Source organism: Myxocyprinus asiaticus, chromosome 9, assembly GCF_019703515.2.
Source record: "Myxocyprinus asiaticus isolate MX2 ecotype Aquarium Trade chromosome 9, UBuf_Myxa_2, whole genome shotgun sequence".
Lineage (NCBI taxonomy): Eukaryota > Metazoa > Chordata > Actinopteri > Cypriniformes > Catostomidae > Myxocyprinus > Myxocyprinus asiaticus.
In genome coordinates, this window is record NC_059352.1 from 23,048,437 (window position 1) to 23,074,503 (window position 26,067).

Here is a 26,067-nt window from a genome sequence, read left to right on the forward strand (position 1 = left end):
TACCACTTTAAAGCCAATTTTATGGTCTCGGTAAGTCTCCCCTCTCACCCCCAACAGGAATATGTATTTGACTTGATGGGCTCAACCAGGCCTGCCACAAAGAGGTCAATGAGGCATTTCTGGTTGAAGCACAAACTCGAGGCCACACTAGAAAATCCAGCAAATACTCCCTCACCGTCTGGTTCCCCTGATGGAGACCAAAGAGCTTTTTGGTTTTGGCAGCTCTTTGGTAAACCGGGGAATCCGACACACACTAGACTAAGCCATGTGCTCATACACAAGCTCACACAGACAAATAACTGACAAAGACAAAAGGGCAGACAGAGAAGAATCATGACATTTAGTAAATACTTTAGCAAATACTTTTTCACACAATTGATATTGGATAACTTTTTTGCGTCAATAAATAACATTATAATGTAAAAACTGTATTTTGTGTTTACTCAGATTGCCATTGTTTTATGTTAGATTTTTTAAAACAATTTAGTATTAGATATACACAAAAACAGAAGAAATCAGGATGGGGAAAATACTTTTTCACAGCATTGTATATAAAGTTCCATTCAGGAAATTTAAATCAGTCCAGATTATTTATTTTTTTTCTCTCATTTTTTTCTAGTTTGTAGCTGTAGATAATCATAAGCATGAGAAATACACTCACGGTAAATTATGTATTAAAAGTCAAATCATACACTGTATGGCCAAAGGTTTGTGGACACCCCCTTCTAATTAACGAATTTGGTTACTCCATTAAATCAAGTAAAGAAAAATCTTAATGTTTCTTTAAGTAATGCTTGGGCTTTGTGTGCTTCCAAATTTGTGGCAACTGTTTGGGGATAGCCCTTTTCTGTTCCAGCATGGCAATGCCCCTGTGAACAAAGTGAGGTCCATAAAGAAATGGTTTACTGTGTCTGGCGTGGAAGAAATTGACTGGCCTGCACAAAGCCCAGACCTGAACCCCACTGATCACTTTTGGTGAACTGGAACAGCAACTGTAAGTCAGGCCCCATCGACCAACATCAGTTCCTGACCTCACTGATAGCCTTGTGTCTGAATGAGGGCAACTCCCTGCAGCCATGTTACTACATATAGTATAGTGGAAAGCCTTCCAAAAAGATTGGAAGCTGTTATTACAGCAAAGGGGGAAATTGATGCCTAAGGTTTTGAAATGAAATGTTCATCAAGCACATATGGTGTCCACAAACTTTTGGCCATATAGTGTATATACATTTGCTTACATATGAAACAGTAGCCAAACAACAAACAGCGACGACAGATTAAAATTCTTGGCTATTATAAGCCGCTAGTTTGTTTGTTTGTTTCTTCTGTTTTGTTGAATAACTTACTATTGTACCCACTTACCCCAACCAATAAGTATGTACCACCAGAAATACTTCTGCTGTGAGACAAAAGTAAGAGCTAGAAGTGTCTGTAGATACATCCCCTCTACGAGCAGCCAAAAATAGTTAGCCAGGATACTGAACTGGAAAAAAGCCACTGCTGCCTTGCATGCAGTCTGAGGAGAAAGACATTCATGTTATTAGATGTTGCAACTTTTCATCAAGATGTAGGTTCTTGTAAGACATTTTGGTAACACTTTACAATAAGGTTCCATTTGTTAACATTAATAAACAACATTAGTTAACATGAACTAACAATGAACAATACTTTTACTGCAGTTAATTTCAACATATAGTAATACATTTTTTAAATCAAAAGTTGTATATGTTAACATTAGTTAATGCACTAACATAAACTAATAATGAACAATTGTATTTTTATTAACTAGCATTAACCTAGATTAATAAATGCTGTAAAAAAAAATATATTAATCATTATTAGTTCATGATACCTAATGCATTAACTAATGTTAACGAATGGAACCTTATTGTAATGTGTTACTGACATTTCTTACACAGAAGATACAAAACCATAGAGAAAAAGTACAAATTGTACTGGCAATTACCATAGCATGTAGCATAGCAAGCAAGGCAAATAGGGATAGTTCACCCAAAATGAAACGTCTTTCATTGTTTACCCACCCTCATGTTGTTCCAAACCCGTATGACTTTCTTTTTTTTTTTTTTTTTTCACTGAACACAAAAGGAGATGTTAGGAAGAATGTTAGTCTCGGTCTCAATTTTCTTTTATTGCATCATTTATCCATACGATGAAAATGAATGGTGACTGATGCTGTACTTCTTACTAACATCTCCTTTTGTAAATTATGCACAAAAAAAAAAAACAAAAAAAAAACATGTGGTTTTGAACATCTTGAGGCTGAGTAAATTATGACAGAAATGTGTTTTTTGAATAAACTATTCCTTTAAAATTAGACCTTAAGTGGCAAGAAGAACCACAAAGTGCAAGATACAAGACCTATGAATTGCAAACAAAAGATTGGTACTATTGCAAGTGCAAAACAGATGCTCAGACATTTCAACACAACAAGACAGCAGTAGTGAGACAAAAGTAGTGCTGATTAAAAACACAGCACAAATACAATTGTAGAGCAAGTTTGTGGGGGAAGAAGAGGCTACTGTACAGGAGGTAGTTTTTATATTTCAAAGGAGGTGTTTGTGAGTTCGCGGAGGCAGATCTTGAAAAGTGTGTCTTAAGGCACTGGTGAGTCGGCTGTTCTATTATTGACAGGGTCGAGGATGCAGACATTTCTCAACCAAAAAATAAATAAATAAATAAATAAATAAAAAAAAAAAAAAAGAAAGAAGTGAAGCTGTGTCTGTATTCTGAGAGAAACTGACGTAAGGCTCTGAAAGTGCATTACTGTTGTAGGTGGATGCTGCATGTCATGCATTTTGACCTAATAAGTTTACTGGCCACAAGGCTGATGGGGAATTTCAGCTCTAGTGCAGTACTTTGACATGTTGATTAGGGATTCTCTTGGATCAGAATGCTGCCAAAGCATGCTCATTTACAAAAAAGCACACAATACAATGAATGGATTATACAGTACACCGTAAAAAGCATCTACAGAAACTACATTGTAAATGTGGTAACCTGCAATTGATACAGGACTTTTTATCTGATCTAATCCTTTGAAATTACTTTTGTTTGTGAAATCTAATGTATTGGTTGATTCAGTGATATTAAATAATATTTTTGTCTTCTGTGTTTATCAAAGGTTGTTTACATTTCCAGTGGAGTGATGAAGCTTTTTTTCTTCAGAACTATATTGTATATTATTTCTTTATTCTGTCTCTACAGCATATTTTCAGATTTATTGTAAACATATTGTGACTTTTATTTTATTTTTTCTATTTTTTTGTTTGATATTGTACAGTGTGCACAGTCTAGGGCACATTTGAACACATGATCTATAGGGTGATACATTTTAATGTTTGTATTACATAACCAAATACATTTACACATTTTTTCTGATATGACCAAGAAAATGCGGTAGCGTGTTGCACTTAATTGCGATGCAAAGGACCTTGGTACGAGTCCTGAAGAGCATGCTAGTCGACGCGTGATGCAAAAGACTCACAGAAGCAGCACTTAATGACGTGATTGCTTCAGCAATTGCGTTTTTCATCCCACATTTGCTTTAATTACATTATCGGTTAGGGTGAGGTTTTTAAATTTAGGGTAAAAAGGTAGGTTTGGTTGATTTAAAACTCCATAGAGCATTAAACTTCAAAACCTTCATCTCACATTGGCACTTTGTGACACTATCGATTAGTTTTAGGTATAAGGTTTAGGGTAGGAATGTAGGTTTTTCTGATTTAAAACTTGATGGATCATTAATCTTAAAGAGATAGTTCACCAAAAAATGAAAATTGTCTTATCATTTACTCACCCTAATGCCATCTCAGATCTGTATGACTTTCTGTCTTCTGCTGAACACAAATGAAGATTTTTAGACAAATATCTCAGCTCTGTAGGTCCATACAATGCAAGTGAATGGTGGCCAGAACTTTGACGGTCCAAAAAGCATATTAAGGCAGCATAAAAGTAATCTATATGGCTCCATAACATCAGAAGCTATAAAATAGGTGTGGGTGAGAAACAGATCAATATTCAAGTCCTTTTTTTTTTTACTATAAATCTTCACTTTCATTTTAAATTCTTCTTCTTTTGTTTTTAGTGAGGAGAATTTATAGTAAAAAAGGAATTAAATATTGATCTGTCTCTCACCCATCATATCACTTTGCTTCTGAAGACATGGATTTAACCACTAGAGTCATATGGATTATTTTTATGCTGCCTTTATATGCTTTTTGTAACTACAAAGTTCTGGCCACCATTCACTTGCATTGTATGGACCTACAGAGCTGAGATATTCTTCTGAAAATCTTCGTTCATGTTCAGCAGAAGAAAGAAAGTCATACACATATATCAATATGCATACATTTTGCCATTCTTTATTGCTACAAAAGTTTAATGACTGACGTCCAACTTGTGAACTAAGAGCCATTGGTCCTAGCACATAATCTGTTTTGTACAGCTGCCTACTTGGTGATCATTCCAAAGGAACATTAAAGGTCAGAATTATGCACATTTCCTTAAAGAAAATTTAAAGGTGCACTCAGTAACTTTTGTCTTTGTGTCATCTTGGACTTACACCGACACCTAGCAGCTTGGATGCAGCATCATTTAAATCAATAGTTTTCAGTTTCAGATGCCATTGTAAAAATTAAGTATTCACAGTCAGCCATGATTACTTTAATCAATGAGGGAAAGTGTCAAATTACAGGACAGTTACTGAGATTAAGCGAATAGTATTCGGCTGGTCATGTGATTCTAACAAGGCAGCCCCCAGGTGTGGACCATCTCCATGTAGAATAAAACAGCTTTTATAAGGTTACTGATATGACTGGAGTCTTCATTTTAATGTGAGTGAGTACACATATAGCAAAATTACAATTCATGTTTTTAGAAGTTACACTTTTTTAATGAGGAAAAAATTACTGAGTGCACCTTTAAATTAGAGTTGTCATATGCATAGTACTTCTTCATAGGGATGACAGGGGTGGTTTTGAAAATTGTCCACTTTGCATGGATAGTGCATGGAAATCATGGAAATATAATTTGCTCAACCAATAGCATACATCTGGGCGGGGCTATTTGTTTTTCCAAAGAATACATTTATTATTTTTTGTAATTCCATTTGATGACACTAATGGTGCAATAATTACACACTTCACTTTTAAGTTCTGATAACATATACAATTAATACAGTTTTTTAGTCTGGCCAGTCATTATTTTTTTATACAAATGGTGACAGTGGTGACCATGCGGAGTAATATCTGTAAAGTATCAATTCTGCATGAGTCTGTGACAGCTGGCGAGGCTCACTGTTGACATGAAGCAGTGGTCTAGATCCTCATCGGCAAAGAGCACTCCATCTTTGATAAAGATCGCACTGGCTCTCAGGATGAAGGAGGCAAACAGATTGATGTGAATGTAGTTTCTGGTGCAGTGGAACTTTCTGTTAAGGGAGGAGGAAAATATATTACCAAATTTTCAAACAAAGTGTGACAAAACATCCATTAATTAAAAGGAAGATCAATAAGCTCTTAAAGGAATAGTTTATCCAAAAATTAAAATGATGTCATCGTTTACTCACCCTCACGTTCAAACTGCAATGATACAGTTGTATTTGTTCAAAATACAAACTGCCCTTATATAATCTACACATGTAGAATTCTGCAGAAAACTCCACAGATTTCCACAGAATTACATTATCTATCATTAACAGAAGTTCTACACATTCCCCATCCCTTTTATCATTGTTTATTTATTTTTTATCTAATTTGATTATGTTTTCATCTACCAATAAAAGAATAGTACTCTCAGCTCCATAACACATTGTTCTTTTTAAATCATTTTCACACAATTCCACAGTTTTCCCCTCAAAATCAGTGCAGGAAATGCAACAAATGTCCATAGATTCTGTTTGGCCCTGCCTATGACTAAAAAAGTGAAATTTTGAAGAATATTCTAGCCACTATTTTCCATATAATGACAGTAAATTGGAATGGGTGCTTTCAACCTTTAAAATGACAAAAAAATAAAAAAATAAAAAAATAAAAATAAAAAAAAAAACACCAAGAAATGATCAAGCATGTATGAAAATGTTGTTCCATATAACTGCTGTGTAGTATTCCATGTCTTCTGAAGCCATTCGATAACTTTTTATGAGGAACAAACCAAATTTTAACTCAGTATACATTGAAAATCTTACCATCCATTGTTTAACTCTCAAATAAAAAATGATACCTTTTGATGCATTTATGGTGTTTTTTTTGTTTTGTTTTTTTTTACCCTTTGAAGCATCATTTGGGAATTTGGCCAGGATATTCTATAAAAATTCACCTTGTGAAAAAAAAAAAAAGTCATGGGGTTTTTGAAACAACATGAAGGTGAGTAAATGATGACAGAATGTTCATTTTTGGGTTAACTAAAGTTTGAATTGGGTTATTTTGGGCTAAATACACATTTAATAGTAAAGATCAATGCTGTACCTGAAGGCCGTAAACACAAAGATGGCAGAGATCAGGGAAATCAGAGAGGTAGCATAGCCTGCAGTGTACACTTGCCTGAAAGTGGAAAAATATGTGGTCTGGAAAAAAGGGAAAAATGAAACACAGAGAAAGAACAGATATCAAATCAAATTTAGAGGAACTTTTGAGGTCTTTTCAAACTATCAATTTGGTGTACATCACCATATTTTTGAATTACAATGCCATCTGAAGTCCATGAAGTTCATTTAAGCAGTTTTTGACATAGCATAGCAGTTTTTGACATAGTGTACTCTGCTTTTGTTATGCAAAGTGTGCAGTCCAGTTCAAACAAGTGTATGTGAATGTCATCTGGGAGGTATGTTCAACTCACTCCCCTCAAGTTTAATCATGAACATCAAACTACATTTTTCCTAGCATGACAAATCCTTTCTAACAAGAACAGCAAGAGACAAAGCTGAACAAATGTCAGCATTAACAGTCAGAATGCAATAATCTTAAAGCTACAGCATATATTCCTCAAAAAAATAAATAAAATAAAATAAAATAAAAAACCTTTTTTTTAGCTGGATTAACATATTTGATCCTTAATCTAGACATCATGATCACCAGTCTCACATGTAAGGTCTTAAATGTCAATGATAACATAAACATCACATAAAAAAGCAGGTAATCCTGTTCTGGGATTATAGCAAATATGACTAATTATAGTTCAGGTGGATCTATAATCTCATTACCTCTTCCCCTGATGCAGGCACAGGTGAAACTCATTATAAAAATAGAGTTTAAATTGTGGAGATTAAATTTAGCACACAGGAGAGAACATTATGTTCTTATGTGGCTAATTCAACCATAATTAGTTTGTTCACATTAGGAACATGCTCCTCTACTAGCCTTGGACAACTTGATTGTGTATGTGTGCTGAACATCATCATATCATCTCACTCTTTTAATTAAAAGCATTGTCTCCATTCTCATTACGATTTGACTGTAGTCCACTGCTACAAAAACCAAAGATATTATAAATGGCAGACCGGGGAGTGGAGAAGAGAGGAGACGAAATTCACGCTTTCAAGACAGTAAAAACTTTTGTGGGTACTATGAATCTAAATAAAAAAAGTAGTCTTTTACATTTTTTAAAAAACCCTGAGAGTAATAAAGTGAGATGTTTTCAACTGTTACAAGATCAATAAATGAGTTTAAGCTTTTCATGAGGGCAAGATTTCAAGGAATGTTTCACATGTATGTGAAAAAGAAAGAAAGAAAGAAAGAAAGAAAAAAAAAAAACTCTGGCTGCTCTTTTCCATATAATGAAAGTAAATGGGAACTGAGAATGTCAAGCTGCAAAATGACAGTAGTTCATACAGGCTGTGTGCTATATTACAAGTATTCTGAATTTAAGTTATTCATTAATCTTCCCTTCCACCAAAACTCTAAAATGGACTACAATAGTTGGATGGACTACAAAAATGACGCTTTGATGCCATTGATGACAAACATCATTGGTTCTCACACAGGCAGAGACACAACCTCAGCACCTAATGCACCTGTATGGCTCTGTAGATACTGCTCAATGGACAGCAGCGTGAGCGCAAAGCTCTTAAAGCTCAAGCTCTTAAACTCACAGCTTTGCCAGAATCAATGAGAAGCAAGGCGCAAGAAGAGGAAACCATTGAATTCGGCACAGAATTCTACATCACCACCCTTGAATTTACTATAGTAATACTAACTGTACTTTAGGCAGAAATAGATTGATAATAAATATTATCATATCACTACTTCAGCTCTATTAAATTTGTCATAGGCTACAGGTAAGGAAATTAAGTAGGGGGGTGTTCATCAAAAAAAGAGAACCACTGACTTAAATAGATAAAGCATATATCAAATAAAAGCTCTCATTCTCAGGTCTCTTTTATAAGCCAATCACTGCTGCTGTAAGCCACAAATAGCTAAAAACTGCTTTTACTTTAGGCAGTTCTAAAAAACAAAAAATTTTTTTTTTTTTTTTTTTACTTGTCTGTGAGCTTGCTTGTGTGAATAATCTAATGTTATATCTTAGTTATCTTAGTTGTCCAGAAAAAAAAAAAAAAGCAGTTCAGCAGAAAAAGCATGCTAAACAAATCATCGGAAATATGTTATCAACTACTGATTAGAGGGAGGATCCGCCAAGGGGAGGATCTAAGCTTTCTAATGACACCTAGACCTAGATGACAACTGAGCTTCTAGTCCACTCTGAGGCTGAGATATTCGATGAAACAATGGGGGTGGTTCATGAACTGAACAATAGACTGAATGTCTATGGACAAGCACATATGTGAGGGCTAAAATGCATTAAAGCACCACCTACATTTTAGACTAGCAATTTGTGTCAGAAGGTGATAGAGGAAAAATACTTTTTTTAGTACTTGCTGCTATCTAGCGGAATAAAAGAAGACTTTTTGTAGGGAGCGGTTGGAGTGGGGTTATGAAAAAATTAGACCAATTGTTGGCAATTACTCCACAGTATATGTAAATGGTAAGCTTATAAATCTGAGTGTGAAAAATTGCAGGCAGCAGCCCAAAAATGCTCCAGATTTGAAGAGGTTCAGTAAATCTAGATTTGATAGAAAGGCAGTGGACAACCAAAACCCTAAAGTAGCTACATTTAATTTTGAACATTTTTGAACATAGATCATAAACCAAATTTGTTTTGTATTTCACAGTTTTTTCTTTAAACTCAAAAGAGCAGTTGCTAAAGCACATAATAGACACAATGCACAGGGGGAACGGCTGGTGGGTACATTTCTCTGAGATGTGTGGTTGATAAATAACATGAGATGAATTGATGTAGGTTTTCACCTCAGTCTCTGAATCCACATCCTCCACAATTTCGCAAGCATTCTCATAGGATGGATATGTTTCTGTCCAACCATCATTGGTGCAATTCCTGAGTATGAAACCTGCATTAAAATAGTAAAACAACTGTAAAAGTCACATCCTGATACATAATTGGCAAAAAATAAACTTATAAAATACCAGTTAACATTGGCTGGCTCATTCTGCAAAATGGGTGCCATTTATGTACCTCATATACATGATAAAAATGACTTTAACAATGAATTGCTGATGCCAACTTTTACTCAGTTAATACTGTACATATTTTTATAAACACAAAGTTACTTTAATTTATTGTATGTACTGTATATGTTTTTTGAGACAATGCACATTGGGATAATAATAAAATACAGTATATGGAAATAATAATGTTTGTCTTGTGGGAACAATCTTACTATCATGTTGTATAGTAAACAATTTGTAATTAAGAAGTGGATATTTGTAGAAATATCATAATTAAAACAGCTTTCTAAGAAGCACCTTGTAGTTTCATGACTTTGAGCACAATGTAATCATGTCATAATAAAGTGAAAAAAAATTCAACCCTGTTACCTTTCTGAAAGCATAATTATTACCCAACATAACATAAATAGATTAAATGCAATTTATTAACGCTTAGACACTTAAAATGTTGCAGAAATGTACTTCAATAATCACTTTATCGAATTGGAAAAGACACCCATCTCATAAAATGACCCAACTGGTAATTACATTGAAATGCTTGTAACAGAAACACCTATTCCTCTGTGGAATTAGTCACAGAAACTGAACTAAATAGATATTTCACTTGTTGTAGACTTTATACTCAAAATATGAAATGTTCTATGTAATAAATGCAGCAATACACTAAATATTATTCAAAATCCTTGTGGCTCATAACCTTAAATAAAACAGAGTGAACCAGAGTGACATTGTCTCTGCTACAGTAATCCACTACTAAGTTATTTCCTATCAGTAGCATTGCACAGTAAAGGGACTGTGTTTTTATTAGTCTGCTTATGGGTATAGCTTTTGTTATTGTTCATGGTATGCAGATGGAAAGCTCATATGGAGAGTTGAGATCACTCAGGGTTACATGCAATGTGTTTATCGGTTTATTCTGGATTATTTGGGGCTTATATCACAAGCGTACAATATAATTAAGAGGTTGTCCCCCTGGCAGTCTATATGGTAACAAAGGAATAGATGGCTACAGAAAGTGTATGTGAAATTGCAGTGGTAATCAGCCATACTGCTATAATAATTTTGCCACGGAAATTAAACTGGAACATGCAAAGAGAAAAAGTGAGAACCCCTTTATCTTGCTATTTTTTATTAAAATAGCTACATGTTTCCAGTGGAACATGTATTAAGAGAAAAGCAGGTGAGTAGATAAAGAGAGGAGAAACAAGAGAAAATGAGATGGACCCAAACGTTTAATATCTTACATCCACACATTTCTAACCCAACTTTTTCATTATTAGGATGATTATTGCAGTTAACACAAACTCACTGAGCATTTTATTAGGAACACCTATACACCTACTTATTCATCTGATTATCTAATCAGCCAATCATGTGGCACCAGGGGCGGTAGTTGCCCAAAAGTTGTTAAGCGTGGGGGTGTTCACGGCAGGCCCACCGGGAAAAGTCCGTGAAAAACTGCTGATCTCCTGAGATTTTCATGCACAACAATCTCTAGAGTTTACTCAGAATGGTGGCAAAAAAAAAAAAAAAACGTACAATGAGCGGCAGTTCTGTGGACGTAAACAAGAGGTCAACGGAGAATGGCCAGATTGGTTTGAGCTGACAGAAAGGCTACGGTAACTCAGATAACCACTCCATACAACAGCAGAAGACCACGTCGTACACTTTATTAGGATCATTGTCCTAATAAAGTGCTCAGTGAGTGTATATGTCTCTCAATAATGCTGATCTGAAACAGTGTTTGTAAATTCACTTCACTTTATTTGTCAGTGTGTATACGCTTGGTGCTAATACTAACCAAGTTTTTTATTTTTTTTATTATTATTCTAAACCTAGACTTTATTTGAAACTTTATGTTTTCATCAATATGTAATAAAAAACATTTGAGTTTCCATCTGTTTAACATGTCACTATACTGTTTAACATGTCATTTCTAATCAATGTTATTCTTTTCAAAAGCAATTCAACATCAGGTTTATTTCATCCATGCCTTACAATTTTATGTTTCAGTTTCAAATGTTTTCAGTATGTTTTTTTAATGTTTATTTATTTATTTATTTATTTATTTTTTTTTTTTTTTACTTGAATTACAGTATAATAGCATATATATTACACATTATTTATACATTACACCCTAATGCATGTAAAGGACTTCATAGTAGAAATGTACCATGTTTTAATTTACCACTTTAAAAATGCAAACATAGTAATGCAGAGATACACATACAATAAATGATAAGTCAAAAAATGCAGATCATACTGTATACACTGAATCTTAAAAAAAAAAAAACATCTATCCTGTTTATGGTTAGGAGAGTATTTATAGGACATGAAAGGATTTGGTTATAACTGAAACTGTAAGTGATGATTTTAAGGATGATTAAAAGCAAAGTTTAATGAAGCATGTCATTACTCCATCTGCCTCTTTTATGTGACAGGAGGGGACAGCTACATACACACACACACATTCTTATACACCCACCTTCCCTTGCTCACTAAAAAGGCTCATACTTTTTCTCACTCTCTCCTCCCTACACATGGTTCTGAAATCAACAAGCAATTAAAATGAATATTATAAATACATATCACATATTACACGGCTTTCTGGATTTCTTGATGCTGATTGGTCAATCATGAGATTCTACAGTCAAATATATTTGTATAATAACCGCTAAATTCTATTTGACCATTGCCCCTGGCAACCAAACCCCTTCACTGTGATAGTTTGTCTCTTTCTTTTTCATAATAAAATTATTTTAACTCAAATCAATATTATAATGAATAATTATATGGCAGTTAGTATTTTTTCATTATTAATTTTACTGTTAAACAGATACAGTGCTGTCAGTGAATCCACCCTGGTGCAAATAAAGGAAGATGCTATGCACACCCCAGTGCAAATAGTGGCAAATACTATTTGCACCCCTAATTACATACTAACAGTATAGCGGAAACACTGCAGCATTATTATTGTGTTTATTTAGAGTCCCACAGACACATACACCATCTCCTTCCCATAAACCTAACCCTAACCTTCCTTTACAAAAATTAACCATGGTTTTACTACAATAAATTAGTACCAAGATTACGACAAACCCAGAATCGAACCCAGGTCGAAAAGGCACAGTCTTACCATTGTTATACCCCACTCCACTGAAGTGACTCTCACAATGAAGTTTGTCTTATATTTCAATGTTTCCAATTGACTACTGGGGTGCAAATAGCCGCACTGTGTGGCAGGTGTTATTTACACCTGGGTGCAAACAATCACTCCATTCCAAAGACCTTATTTTGTAACAAAACTGAATACTTAAAGAAAAAGTGAGAGTTGTGTTTCTCAGGGGAGTTGCAATATTTGTGTGTGCAATTATTAGGCAACTTGGTAACACTTAATTTTTTTATCCCCTAACCTTAAAATGTAACAGTAAAAAAATAGGTTTTAGTAAATAACTTGTGTAAAATAATATATTAAATTACATACAACATAACATTTTGGGCATTTCAAAATATTCATGGAAAATAAAAGCACACTTCTTTTCAAAAACTTTAATGAACCTCTCATCCATTCATCTTTGTCAGTTTTGTGATGTTTTCTCAAACAATTTTAGCTCAAGCAGCCACTAAAGCCTCCCAGATGACATTCAAATATGTGAATTGTTTTCTCTCACTGTAAATCCAGCATTTTATAAGGGCCCACAAGTTCTCAGTTGGGTTCAGTTTAGGTGAGGAATGGGGCCAGTCATCTTTCAGCCATCTTTCAAGACTTTTTCTGGTTAGCCAAGCAGTGGAGTACTTAGACGAATGTAAAGGAGCCTTATCTTGCATGAAGATCATAGTCGTCTTAAATACTGCTGATTTCTACTTGTACCAGTGTTTGAAGAAAATGTCTTCCAAAAAATGGCAGTAGTTTTTAAGAGTTGATATTGTGTCCATCTGCAACCCAAAAAGGTCCAACAAGCTCATCATTGATGATAACATCCCACATTATTACCTCTCCCCCACCCTGCTGGCACCTGACCCGAACCCATTTCATGTGTGCATTAGTGATCCAGCTATGTTTCCACACGTCTGGTCCATCAAGAGCCACTCTCATCACATCTGTCCATAAACCCATTGAAAAATACATCTTCTAGTATTTCTTGGCCCAATCTTTATGCTTCAGCTTGCGATTCTTATTAATTAGAGAATGTGTTTCAGTCTCCCTCCCCTTAGCAAAGACTCTGAGAACCATGCACCTTGTACTTTTGGAAACTCCAAGTACGTTACAGCTCTGGAAATTGGTGGCACTGGAAGCTAAAAGGTTCCTGGTGGTTTTACATCTTTTGTAGTTAATTTGCGCTGTTTCTTCTCAACACATATTTCAGACTCTCCTGACTATTATTGATGAAGTCTTTTATTGTCTTGTTGTCACTCCTCCATAGGATGGAAATTTCAAGAGTGTTGCATCCTTCTGATAGGCTTCTCATAACTCTTTTCATATAATCCAGTTGGTTTTGGGTGAGAACAGACCAAAATATAACTCCTTTTTCACTGTTCATCTTGACAGCAGTCTCTAGGCACGAACATGACGCATGCGCAGAGTGCTAGATGCTGCTACAGTAATTTTAATCGAGCTTGAAATCATGATCGCCAAGGAGACTGCTGTCAAGATGTAAAGTGAAAAATTTTATTTTGGTCTGTTCTCACCCAAAACCGGATCACTTAAGAAGACATTGATTAAACCACTGGAGTCTGATGGATTATATTTATGCTGACTTTTTCTCCTTTTTGGAGCATCAAATGCCTGATCACCATTCACTTGCACCTACAGAGCTGAGATATTCTCCTAAAAATCTTAATTTGTGTTCTGCAGAAGAAAGAAAGACATAAACATCTTAGATGGCATGAGGGTGAGAAAATGATGAAATAATTACATTTTTTTGGGTGAACTAACCCTTTAACTACACATTACCACATGCATCCTTATATTAAAACATCAGCGTCTCTCCACACGAAACACCCCGCGACAGATTTTCAACGACACACTGTTTCTTCTCTAATGAGGTAGGAAGCATTTCAGGGTATCGTAAATTAAATGCAATGAAGAATAATGAATGAATGATACTAAAAAATAAATAAGGAATGTGCATGTCATGATAACTGTAACAGAATGATTGACAGGTTAGTGTACAGTGACAGGACAAACGTAACAATGTAACTGGGGGGTCTTTCGTATCAAGACGCGATTTTATGATGCCATAGTATGTCCCAACACTTGCACATTTTTAATTCACACTGAAAAGTAGACACTTTTCCATCACATAAAGAGTACACACTTTTAAGGCATAGTATATAGTAAGTAGGTGAATTGGGACGCAGCAGCTGTACATTCGTAAAGACCAGGTTTACATTTTTATTTGCATATTTGCGGTGTCAGTGGAGCTGCTTTTCTGTGAAAATGTCGGCAAGTAAATCACCTCTGTTTGTCTTTCATCACATGCCACAAAAACATGCAATACTGTCTCTTCATAATACCAGTTATAATTTTTGCCATCACTGTTCGACATTTTACTGATTTCCCTCAGACGGAGAACGTAAAAACCCAGTGAAAGTTTTTGTGACTGCACAAAGCACATACATATTTCATGAGGTAAGCACTGAGGCATTATATGATTGGTTGTCTGTTGCTAAACAACTTTCTGTAACATTCTAGCACCACATAATTTCACTCTGTATACCTTTGGAATCGCAATGCAGGGTTAACCTGCTGCAGAGCATGGTTACATAAAACCATGTTAAAAGCGGTGCTAACCCCCTTTCAAAATTACAAGTGTGAAACGTTGCTTGTGTTAAGCACAGTGTGAAAAGCCATTAAAGGCCCCTGCACACTTCCTACAAAATCGAAGAACGAACGTGTAACGTCATTTGAACAAACTCTGGCAAAAACAAAGGTGTTTTTGCATTCGTTTCGGTGGTTTATAACAGCTCGCCAGGGCAAACTTTCAGGAAAATTTCTTCTCAGCTACTAAACACCTTCTAACTGCCACTAGTCCATGTCATCTAAAGGTGTAACCTGGAGCTCCACCTACTTTGAGTCCAACAATTATTTCCCATTCAGTCAGTTAAGATCAGTCAACATGAACAAACCATGCAGAGTTATTAGTGAGCTGCTGCAAATTTACCTACATCTGTACGATCATTCGTGTAGAGACATCGCATCATGTCATGCGATTTTAAGTACCCTTTCACTCTATTGTTTGATATTCTGCTTTACTCATGTGCCGTCTGCAGCCAAAAGCAATTCACATATCTGCCTAAAGTAAGATATGCCTATAATCATTATTTTGTCTGTATTGTGTCCATTAACACTGTTTTATACACCAATCTTTGCAGTAGTATCAGTGTCATTATAAATTACAACAACAGAGTGTAACCGGTGCATATTATGTCCACACATAGCATGTTAGAGCATTAGCAGCATGAATTCAGAATGTAAACAAGAGAAATTACACGTTTTCTACTGCATATATTACTTTACATCATCATCGAGTGGTTAAATAAGCATCTTTTACTGATCAAATGTTTACTGGTCTATTCATAGAATAAGGCATAAAATCATTGATTACACATTTTAATGTCACATTAATTAAGATTTTACATGTTGTCTTGTGCATCCTCATATTTACATCCTCCTCTAAACACCTCCCCAAGTGGCATGGCTGGTGTTTGAATGTTCGCAAACGGTATGTCGTTGCTCAGCTGTTTCCTACTTCTTTTTGCCTCTGAGAGAAGATCAAAGAAAAACTTCTCTGTGAGTGTGCTGGGGCCCTAAGTTTCTCTTCATCCTGCAGGTGGGTTGTTCTGGTAGCATTACTCAAAAAATTTTTGCTATTTGCCTTTTTTGTCAAAGGTGCTGTATTGTGAGCAAGCAACACAATGTTCCAATGTGCTTTGTTGGTTATAAACAGAAACGATAGTTTTATCACCTCGTAGGGATGGCCGATACCACTTATTTTCTTTTAGATTCGATTCCAGTCATTTCAAGTCCAATATCGTCGATACCGATACTTCTATTATTTTTTTTATTTTTTTTGTATTTTTTTTTTTTGCAATTTCATGGGATAAAATGGGTAATTTAAAATGTTATTTTTAGTCATAATTTTATAATAATAAATGTTAATAATTTTATATTCATTTTTTTTTCATTTGTGAGCCTAAACAGAAAATTATTAGACTTCTGTTTTGCTTACCCTTATGAAAATTAACCATGGTTTCACTACAGTAACTATAGTTTAACCATGGTATTTAATTAATCCATGGTTTCAGCCCAAACAAAATCATGGTTAACTATTTTTTTAATTCCTTATTATCAATTACACACAAACTCATTATAAATAATGTCACCTTTAGATATGTTGTTATTTTAGCATGAATTTACTCCAGAAGCCGTTTCTCTGATTTTCTAGCATTACCTCTACAAGTCACTGCTCCCTCTTGTTTGAATGAGCCTTGTGCGCTTGTCTGCTTGTGTCTTTCAGCATGAATGATGAGCGAAAGAAGAAATAGTTCCCATCCTGCACAAGTATTTGCTAATATAGACTAATCCTTTTTATTTCACTTTGAAGCTTATGATTATTGTTCATGTTCATGGTAAACAAATAATAATATCCCTAGTTTAAAAAATTATTTTTTTAGAATCTATATTTTTGTGTGAGGATCGATATTTCTGATACAACATTAGTATCGGAAGTATCGATACTTTAGGATCAATCTGCCCATCCATAGCACCATTTTTCGTTTTTCGACCATGTCTGTGGTCATGAAATCATTTGAGAGACTGGTGCTGGCCCACCTGAAGAACATCACTGGACCCTTTCTAGATCCCCTTCAATTTGCTTATTGAGCAAACAGGTCTGTGGATGATGCAGTCAACATGGGATTGCATCATATCCTGCAACATCTGGACAGACCAGGGACATATGGAAGGATCCTTTTTGTGGACTTCAGTTCGGCTTTCAACACCATCATCCCAGCTATACTCCAGAATAAATTACACCATCTCTCTGTTCCCACGTCTATCTGTCAGTGGATTACCAGCTTTCTGATGGACAGGCAGCATCTTGTGAGACAGGGGAAACTCACTTCTAGCACTTGTACAATCAGCACTGGTGCCCCCCAGGGATGTGTGCTCTCCCCACTACTCTTCTCCCTCTACACCAATGACTGCATCACCAAGGACCCCTCTGTCAAGCTCCTGAAGTTTGCAGATGACACCACTGTCATCGGCCTCATCCGAGATGACGATGAGTCTGCATACAGAAGGGAGGTTAAACAGCTGGCTGTCTGGAGTCAAAACAACCTTGAGCTGAACACGCTCAAAACAGTGGAGATGATTGTGGACTTTAGGAGGAACACCCCAACACTGACCCCCCTCACCATTCTAAACAGCACTGTGGCAGCAGTGGAGTCATTCAGGTTCCTGGGCACTACCATCTCACAGGACCTGAAGTGGGAGACACACATTGACTCCATTGTGAAAAAGGCCCAGCAGAGGTTGTACTTCCTTCGCCAGCTGAGGAAATTCAACCTGCCACAGGCGCTGCTGATACAGTTCTACTCAGCAGTCATTGAGTCTGTCCTCTGCACTTCAGTAACTGTCTGGTTTGGTTCAGCTATGAAATCAGACATCAGAAGACTACAAAGGACAGTTCGGACTGCTGAGAGGATTATTGGTTGCCCCCTGCCCCCCTTCAAGAACTATACACTTCCAGAGTGAGGAAAAAGGCTGGAAAAATCACTCTGGACCCCACTCATCCTGCCCACTACCTTTTTGAACTGTTGCCTTCTGGCCGACGCTTCAGAGTTCTGAGCACCAGAACCGTCAGGCACAGGAACAGTTTTTTCCCTCAGGCTATCCATCTCATGAACAGTTAAATTGCCCCATTGAGCAATAACTATGTGCAATACACAGTTTAGTCTTTCTTATATTCATCCAACACATCCAACCTCTTCTGCCATTTCATTCCTCTGAAAAAAAAACAAACATTTGCACTGTACATAACAGATTTGTATTTACACTGTACATAACAGATTGTATTAGATTTGCACTACCCATGTGTATGTGTTTATGTATGTATGTGTGTGTCTGTACATATGTGTATAATTATTTTTTATTTTTTATTATTATCTATGTCTTGCTGCTGTTTGTATTGTTTTTGTATTTTTGTACACTGGAAGCTCTTGTCACCAAGACAAATTCCTTGTATGTGTAAGCATACTTGGCAATAAAGCTCATTCTGATTCTGATTTTCACGTCGAATTCACAGGTTTTTATAGGTTTAATCTTTAAGTTCAGCAAATATGTAACAGCATGCTTCCTTTGCTCACTGTGCACTCAAACTAAACTCAGCACATGTCCAATGAGATGCAGAATGCTGCATGACACAGAGAGAGAGAGAGAGAGAGAGAGAGAGAGAAAGAGAGAGAGAGGTTATTATATTATATTGATATTGATATAAATGAATTGGCCACAATGCTTCAAAACTCTTCTAGCCCTGGACTCAATCTAGAGGACAGAGAAATCAAATGTCTTTTGCTGCTTTCACCTACTGAAGAGGGATTATGTGAAAGCTTCTCAATTCTAGAAAATTACTGCAGCAACTGGGCCTTACCAATAAACATGGACAAGTCTAAAGTCATAATTTTTCAAAAGTAAAATCATATTAAAGACAAAAAATACATTTTACATTTGGGGGAGAAATTCTTAGCCATGTTACCAGTTATGGTTATTTAGGTCTGACAATCTCGGGTTCTGGACAATTTGACATGGCTGTAAAGGACCTAACAGACACGGCTCATAGGGCATTTTACAGTGTAAGAAAAATATTATTCAAATTTAACCCCCCAATCAAACTGTGGCTGAAAATATTTGACAGTGGCATCAAACCCATACTTCTGTATGGCAGTGAAATCTGGGGACTCAAATATAAACTAAATTATGAATCCTGGAACAAAAGTTCAATTGAAACTTTCCACCTCGAATTTTGTAAAAACATCCTGGGAGTTCAAAGAAGTGCTTCTAACCTGGGCTGTAGGGCAGATTCCCTCTCTTAACTGACATTAAAAAGAGAGCCAGTAAATTCTGGTTCCACCTATCAGACTCTTCCCCAGAAAATCACCATCGCTGTGCGCTTATATACAGAGCAGCACACCCAGAGAGTGACCCTTTACAGTACTTAATAGACAAACACCAGCTAAATGTATCAATTCAGGCGGGCAAAATTAAAACAAATACAAAACACGACTCAAGATGAATATATTCATCATTGGCAAAGAAAACTCAAAGAAATAAACAAATTAATGCACAACTCACCACGCGCCCCACCAAGTGTGAACTACATTATAGCGACCACGAGAAGGTTACCCCATGTGACTCTACCCTCCCTAGCAACCGGGCCAGTTTGGTTGCTTAGGAAACCTGGCTGGAATCACTCAGCACGCCCTGGATTCGAACTCACGAATCCAGGTGTGGTAGTAAGCATCTTTACTTGCTGAGCTACCCATGCCCCACAGTCAGGACATTGTTGAAAATAATCAACAGGTAGACTAAGCCAAATCTAGGAGAGAAAAAAAAATGTGCTGAAAAGTTGCGTGTATTTCACGACGTGCAGTCGTGCATTAGCCATTGATCTAATATGACAGCTGTTCGGTAAAGAACGTTAACCAATAACAGTGACGATGTAAAAATAAAAAGTAGCCATAGGAAAGAAAAAATAGGCCTGTGATGTAGCCTAACATAAACCTAATGTATTCTAAACATGACATGCACACAGAATAAAAGATAGTTTAACCCGTTAAGCAGTCGGAACCTTGTTGAAAATAAACAGTCATTTTCTTGGCTACTTACTCAAAAGCATAAATTTCGACATGGTCCGGTGAAAGACTGGACTTGACTCACCTGAGGCTGCTATCCTGCACTTGAAAAAGCCTGCTCAGTGGAAAAATAACGTACAAGCATGCACAGATGTAAAGAAGACTCAAATGTGAAAACATCCATAGGGACTTTCAAACGTTTGGAAATCCGATTCCCGCACCATCACTGAAGTGATTTCATAACTACTTTGCTGAGTTTGCTTATCTAGCGAGATGACATTTTCCTGCGTGTGCCGTGAGTGAGAAAGGGAAGAAGCACATGCAGCCTGAGGTGAAATGAAACTCTGTATCTGCTCCAGATATCCTCTTTTTAAAATAATATTTGTATTATTAATTCTATTTAAAATATGTAACATTAACATTACAGTCATTTAAGCACAGCCTCTGTAAAAATATAAAGCCAAACGTAAATGTGTAAAAATGATGATCAGTTTAATGGGGGGAAATATTAACCGACTAGTAAATCCAGTGTCAGAACCGTTTAGTGGACTAGTCAACTAGTCTCGCACATCCCTAGTTTACACTGCACTCAAGGAGTCATAGAGGATGAACTTCACTTCCTCACTGAGTGCAGTAAATTTGAAAGCATTAGAAACACACACTTCACACTCAAAGAACTGATACTGCCTGAATTTAGCAGAGTGAGCAATACAGAGAAACTCTCATATGTTCTAGGAGAGAAGGCTGAATGTATAGATTTAGCAGCAGAGTATGTGTTCTCCTGTCATGATCTGAGGGAGAGAGGGTGACCCCACACTAAATAATGAGTGTGGGGGGTAGTTACTTTTCTTTACATTTTGTGCACTTACCTGTATGATTATTATTGCTATTCATTTATTATTTGAGTTATGTATGTAATACATGTTGTTTTTTTCTGTTTGTTTGTTTTTTTGTTTTTTTGTTAATGAATGCTTTGGCAACATTGTACATTGTCTACGGTCATGCCAATAAAGCTAATCTGAATTGAATTGAGAGAGAGAGAGAGAGAGAGAGAGAGAGAGAGAGACCAACAGCAAAAGCCATCTCCGTGTTTACATCAGGGTCTCCTACTGAATGCGTTTACATGCGCTTCTCCCATGAATGTCAACTGGGGAGAATAGGGTGGCAGACGCCACAAATCGGGCCCCCCTGGGTGTGCATTAATGCTCCCCTGCCTATGACATTATGTCAGATCAGGTACCCACCAAGCTGTATTTCTGAGTTTCTCTTACACCAAAGTACTTAACCATGAATTGGTTTGGGAGTGCGAGAGAATTGCTGTGCACAAAAATAAATAGGGTTCAATGGTTCAAATGTAAGCAGCAAATCAAAAACCTCTTTCTATGAAACTCTTTTGACTACACATACTGTAACCTCCACTGGGTTCTAAAGGCCACTCAAATCCTCATACACTGTGCAGAGATACACATGTGTGCTGAAGGAATGGATCATGTGCTTCAAAGGTAAATGCTCTTTTCTATTCTATCATCCATCTCAGCGGGAGACGGAAAAATTGTTAATTTAAGCAGTAAGCATTACTGAGAACCAGCTGTTCGCTGTCTGATTACAAAATAAACTATCCAGCAAGCGCAAGGAGTTTGTTGGACCTTTTGGACTTTTGACTGAATTATCTAGCAGTGCTCACAGTATTAAACAAGACCTGAAGTGGTGAGGCCACCTGCCACAGACACAAAAACTTAACGAACCGGATAAGTCTGGATCCACTGAGTCTATGTATATGTGAGTGTTTTGTCGTTTATGTCAAGTTTGCCTATATGAAACAAGACTAGGATGACCAGACATGCCTTTTAAGCCAGGACAGTCCCGGTTTCACAAGGTATGCCACACTGACCATACATTTCAGTGTTTCACTGACTTAAAATTAAATATCCTTGCAAGAACTTCTATTGTACGAGTTGGCGCGTACAAAAACATTAGTGTTTTGAATGAGCGTTCATATGATTTTTTCCTAAGTTTACCCCTAACTCAAATCCCAAACCTATTGTACATCTAAACCTAACCATGATTTTAATAGTCAAATAATTTTTGTTTACCACAGAAGAATACTTCAGTGTTTGGAATGAAGGAAAGGATTAAGATGAAGGAAACACATTACAGGTTATAAACATACATCAATCATTTGTATTACCTGTATACACACATGTAATGAGTAACCAAAGAACGTAAAGAAATAGTTACCCAAAAATAAAAAATTCTGTACTGTTATGGTTTTTAGCGCTAATCAACAAAAGTTCTCAGGTGAACACAGGCTTCACTCATAGCGCTCATAAATGAACAATGGACATCAAGAATTTCACCAAAAAAATGACTCTTTTTGGGATGTTTCTTACCAAACCCTATCATATGCCTTCACAAGATCTGAAATAAGACAAATGAGCCGTGTGTTTTGGGGGTTTGGTTGTTTTGTTAAGCTTTAAAGTGACCGGGATATTTATTCATTTTTGTCTTTTTGTGTTCCGCATAAGAAGAAATTCACACAGCTTTGGAACAATATGAAGGTGAGTAAATCATGAAAGAATTTTCATTTTTGGGTGAACTATTTATTATTACTACTGTAATAAATCTGGTCAGAAGATGAGCTGTTTAGTGGGAAATGTTAGGGAAAGAAAAAAATCTGAGAGAGAAAAATTAGGCTAAAATAGGCTTATATTTTGTGTGTATTTGCATGATACCCATCAATTGGTATATGCATCAGTTAACTCTGTAACATTGCAGCTAACCTTTAACCTCCTGCCTCCTCAACTACACTTTCCTTGACCGCTCTGAAGGCCTGCTAAGTGGGTGGTTTAGTTTTAGCTTTCCAATGGGAGTTCTTTCCACCCCTGTTTCTAGTATTAGCATAAAGCGAGTTCATCATGCAAGTCTCTCTCCCTGAAGCCACAATGGGGGGAGACCAGTAAGGACCTGACTGCTGCTGCTTTCTGTGGTGGAGGTGTCAGGCACTGGCCTAGGGGAAATGGAGAGATTTACAAGCGCTGAGTAATCAGTGCCAACAGTCACTGCTATAAAGCCTGCTTTGGCCCTCTTTGATTTTTTTATTATTTCCTTGGCACAAGTTTAGTCAGATTTGGAACACGGCAGTGTAAACATTTGCAAATCCCTTGTTTAATATATATTCATAGAGGTGTGTGGGGGGATTGAATGATAGCGTGAGGCATTGTGAGTGTCATGAGGGTACTGATTTTTCTTAGCTTCCACAACCTTTCTACTGCTCTCTTTTGGTTTCTCAGAAGTCCTCTAGTAGTTATTGTTAGGGACTCGACATGGAGGCAAAGGTAGAATCCATATGCAGTAAGTTTATTAAACACAGCAAACAAATCCAAAACACAGGGCAGAGATGTAATCGTTGAAGCAGGCAAAATGCATGAAACAGTCGTTAACATTTAATCAGTACAACCAGGCAAACAGAGCAAAACAGTAATCCAAAAATCAGTAATCCAATAAAGCAGGCGCAATGGTCATAACAAGAAAGCAATGAAACAGGCAATGGGAAAAACACTTCGTAAGGCAGTGAAACTGGCAATACTTCGCAAAGTAAAAATGGACAGGCATGGCTATATATATATATATATATATATATATATATATATATATATATATATATATATATATATATATATATATATATATATATGGTGTAAACAGGAAGTCACCAGAGAAGAAGCGGTTCAAAGTTAGTATTCGGGAGAGGGCTCCCTCTGGCAGTCAGATGAATGAATACCAGCCTCATTCGTTACAGTTATGCTGTGTACATGATTTCATTTAACATTTTTCAATGCCAAGAAGTCAAGCAAATATTTATCTTATAGTAATTGTACTAATAGTGCATTCAAGTCATGTTGAAATGATCATATTTACAAGTTGAGCACACATGAATGGCACCACAAAGTTATAATTACGAGAGAGGATCTCTACGAGAGAGAAACTCAAGTGTGTCGATTTATGAATCGTGGCCGAAGCAAATTATTATTGGTGATAATACAGTTTTAAATACGGATTTTGACTGCAGTTTAGTTTGTATACATTTTTTGTACTGTTAAAGGGATAGTTCACCCAAAAGTGACTAGAAAATTTGATTCCAACAAATAAGGCTGGGCAAAGAACTGCATCTATTTTTTGACTTAAAACTCTTTAGACATGTTTTCTAAGTTCTGTTCTTTGGTTTATGTGCAGCTGTGTTGTGTTTTCTGTTGTTAATATTGTTGGTGTTCCTGTTGAAGCAAAACAAAACAAGTTTTTAATTGAATGCCCGACTCACAAGCGGATGCAGCATACTGCTCTCGTGCAAGGAGCTCTAAAGCTTGCATGCAGTCTGTCTCATGAACGCACACAGCACATCAGAATCAGAATCAGAATCAGCTTTATTGCCAAGTATGCTTACACATACAAGGAATTTGTCTTGGTGACAGGAGCTTCCAGTGTACAACAATACAAAAACAATACAAAAACAGCAGCAAGACATAGATATTAATAAAAATTGTTATACACATACCTACATACACATACGTAGTGCAATCTAATACAAATCTGTTATCTGTTATGTACAGTGCAGATACAAATCTGTTATGTACAGTGCAAATGTTTTTTTGTTTTTTTTCCAGAGGAATGAAATGGCAGAAGAGGATGGATGTGTTGGATAAATATAAAAAAAGACTAAATTGTGTATTGCACATAGTTATTGCTCAATGGTGCAATTTAACTGTTGATGAGATGGATAGCCTGAGGGAAAAAACTGTTCCTGTGCCTGATGGTTCTGGTGCTCAGAGCTCTGAAGCGTCAGCCAGAAGGCAACAGTTCCAAAAGGTAGTGGGCAGGGTGAGTGGGGTCCAGAGTGATTTTTCCAGCCTTCATCCTCACTCTGGAAGTAGAGGGGCAACCAATAATCCGAATTGTCTTTTGTAGTCTTCTGATGTCTGATTTCATAGCTGAACCAAACCAGACAGTTATTGAAGTGCAGAGGACAGACTCAATGACTGCTGAGTAGAACTGTATCAGCAGCACCTGTGGCAGGTTGAACTTCCTTAGATGGCGAAGGAAGTACAACCTCTGCTGGGCCTTTTTCACAATGGAGTCAATGTGTGTCTCCCACTTAATGGGGAGAGCACACATTCCTGGGGGGCACCAGTGCTGATTGTACAGGTGCTGGAAGTGAGTTTCCCCTGTCTCACAAGCTGCTGCCTGTCCGTCAGAAAGCTGGTAATCCACTGACAGACAGACATGGGAACAGAGAGTTGGTGTCATTTATTCTGGATTATAGCTGGGATGATGGTGTTGAAAGCTGAACTGAAGTCCACAAAAAGGATCATTGCATATGTCACTGGTCTGTCCAGATGTTGCAGGATATGATGCAATCCCATGTTGACTGCATCATCCACAGACCTGTTTGCTCGATAAGCAAATTGAAGGGGATCTAGAAAGTGTCCAGTGATGTTCTTCAGGTGGGCCAACACCAGTCTCTCAAATGGTTTCATGACCACAGACGTCAGGGCGACATGTCTGTAGTCATTAAGTCCTGTGATTTTTGGTTTCTTTGGGACAGGAATAATGATTGAGCATTTGAAGCAGCATGGGACTTCACACTGCTCCAGTGATCTATTGAAGATCTGTGTGAAGA

General features: G+C 36.6%; 1 protein-coding gene across 5 annotated transcripts in view; it reads right to left on the bottom strand.

The window, feature by feature from the left end:
• Nucleotides 1-26,067, bottom strand: part of LOC127445872 (vasoactive intestinal polypeptide receptor 1-like) — a 98,026-nt gene that overhangs the window by 29,766 nt on the left and 42,193 nt on the right. For all 5 annotated transcript variants that reach the window (XM_051706315.1, XM_051706314.1, XM_051706317.1 and 2 more), the window contains exons 4-7: nucleotides 9,321-9,421; nucleotides 6,486-6,583; nucleotides 5,317-5,449; nucleotides 1,363-1,516 (exon numbers count right to left, since the gene is read on the bottom strand). In XM_051706315.1, coding sequence (XP_051562275.1) covers nucleotides 1,363-1,516; nucleotides 5,317-5,449; nucleotides 6,486-6,583; nucleotides 9,321-9,421 — 486 coding nt within the window. The remainder of the gene's footprint in view (nucleotides 1-1,362; nucleotides 1,517-5,316; nucleotides 5,450-6,485; nucleotides 6,584-9,320; nucleotides 9,422-26,067) is intronic.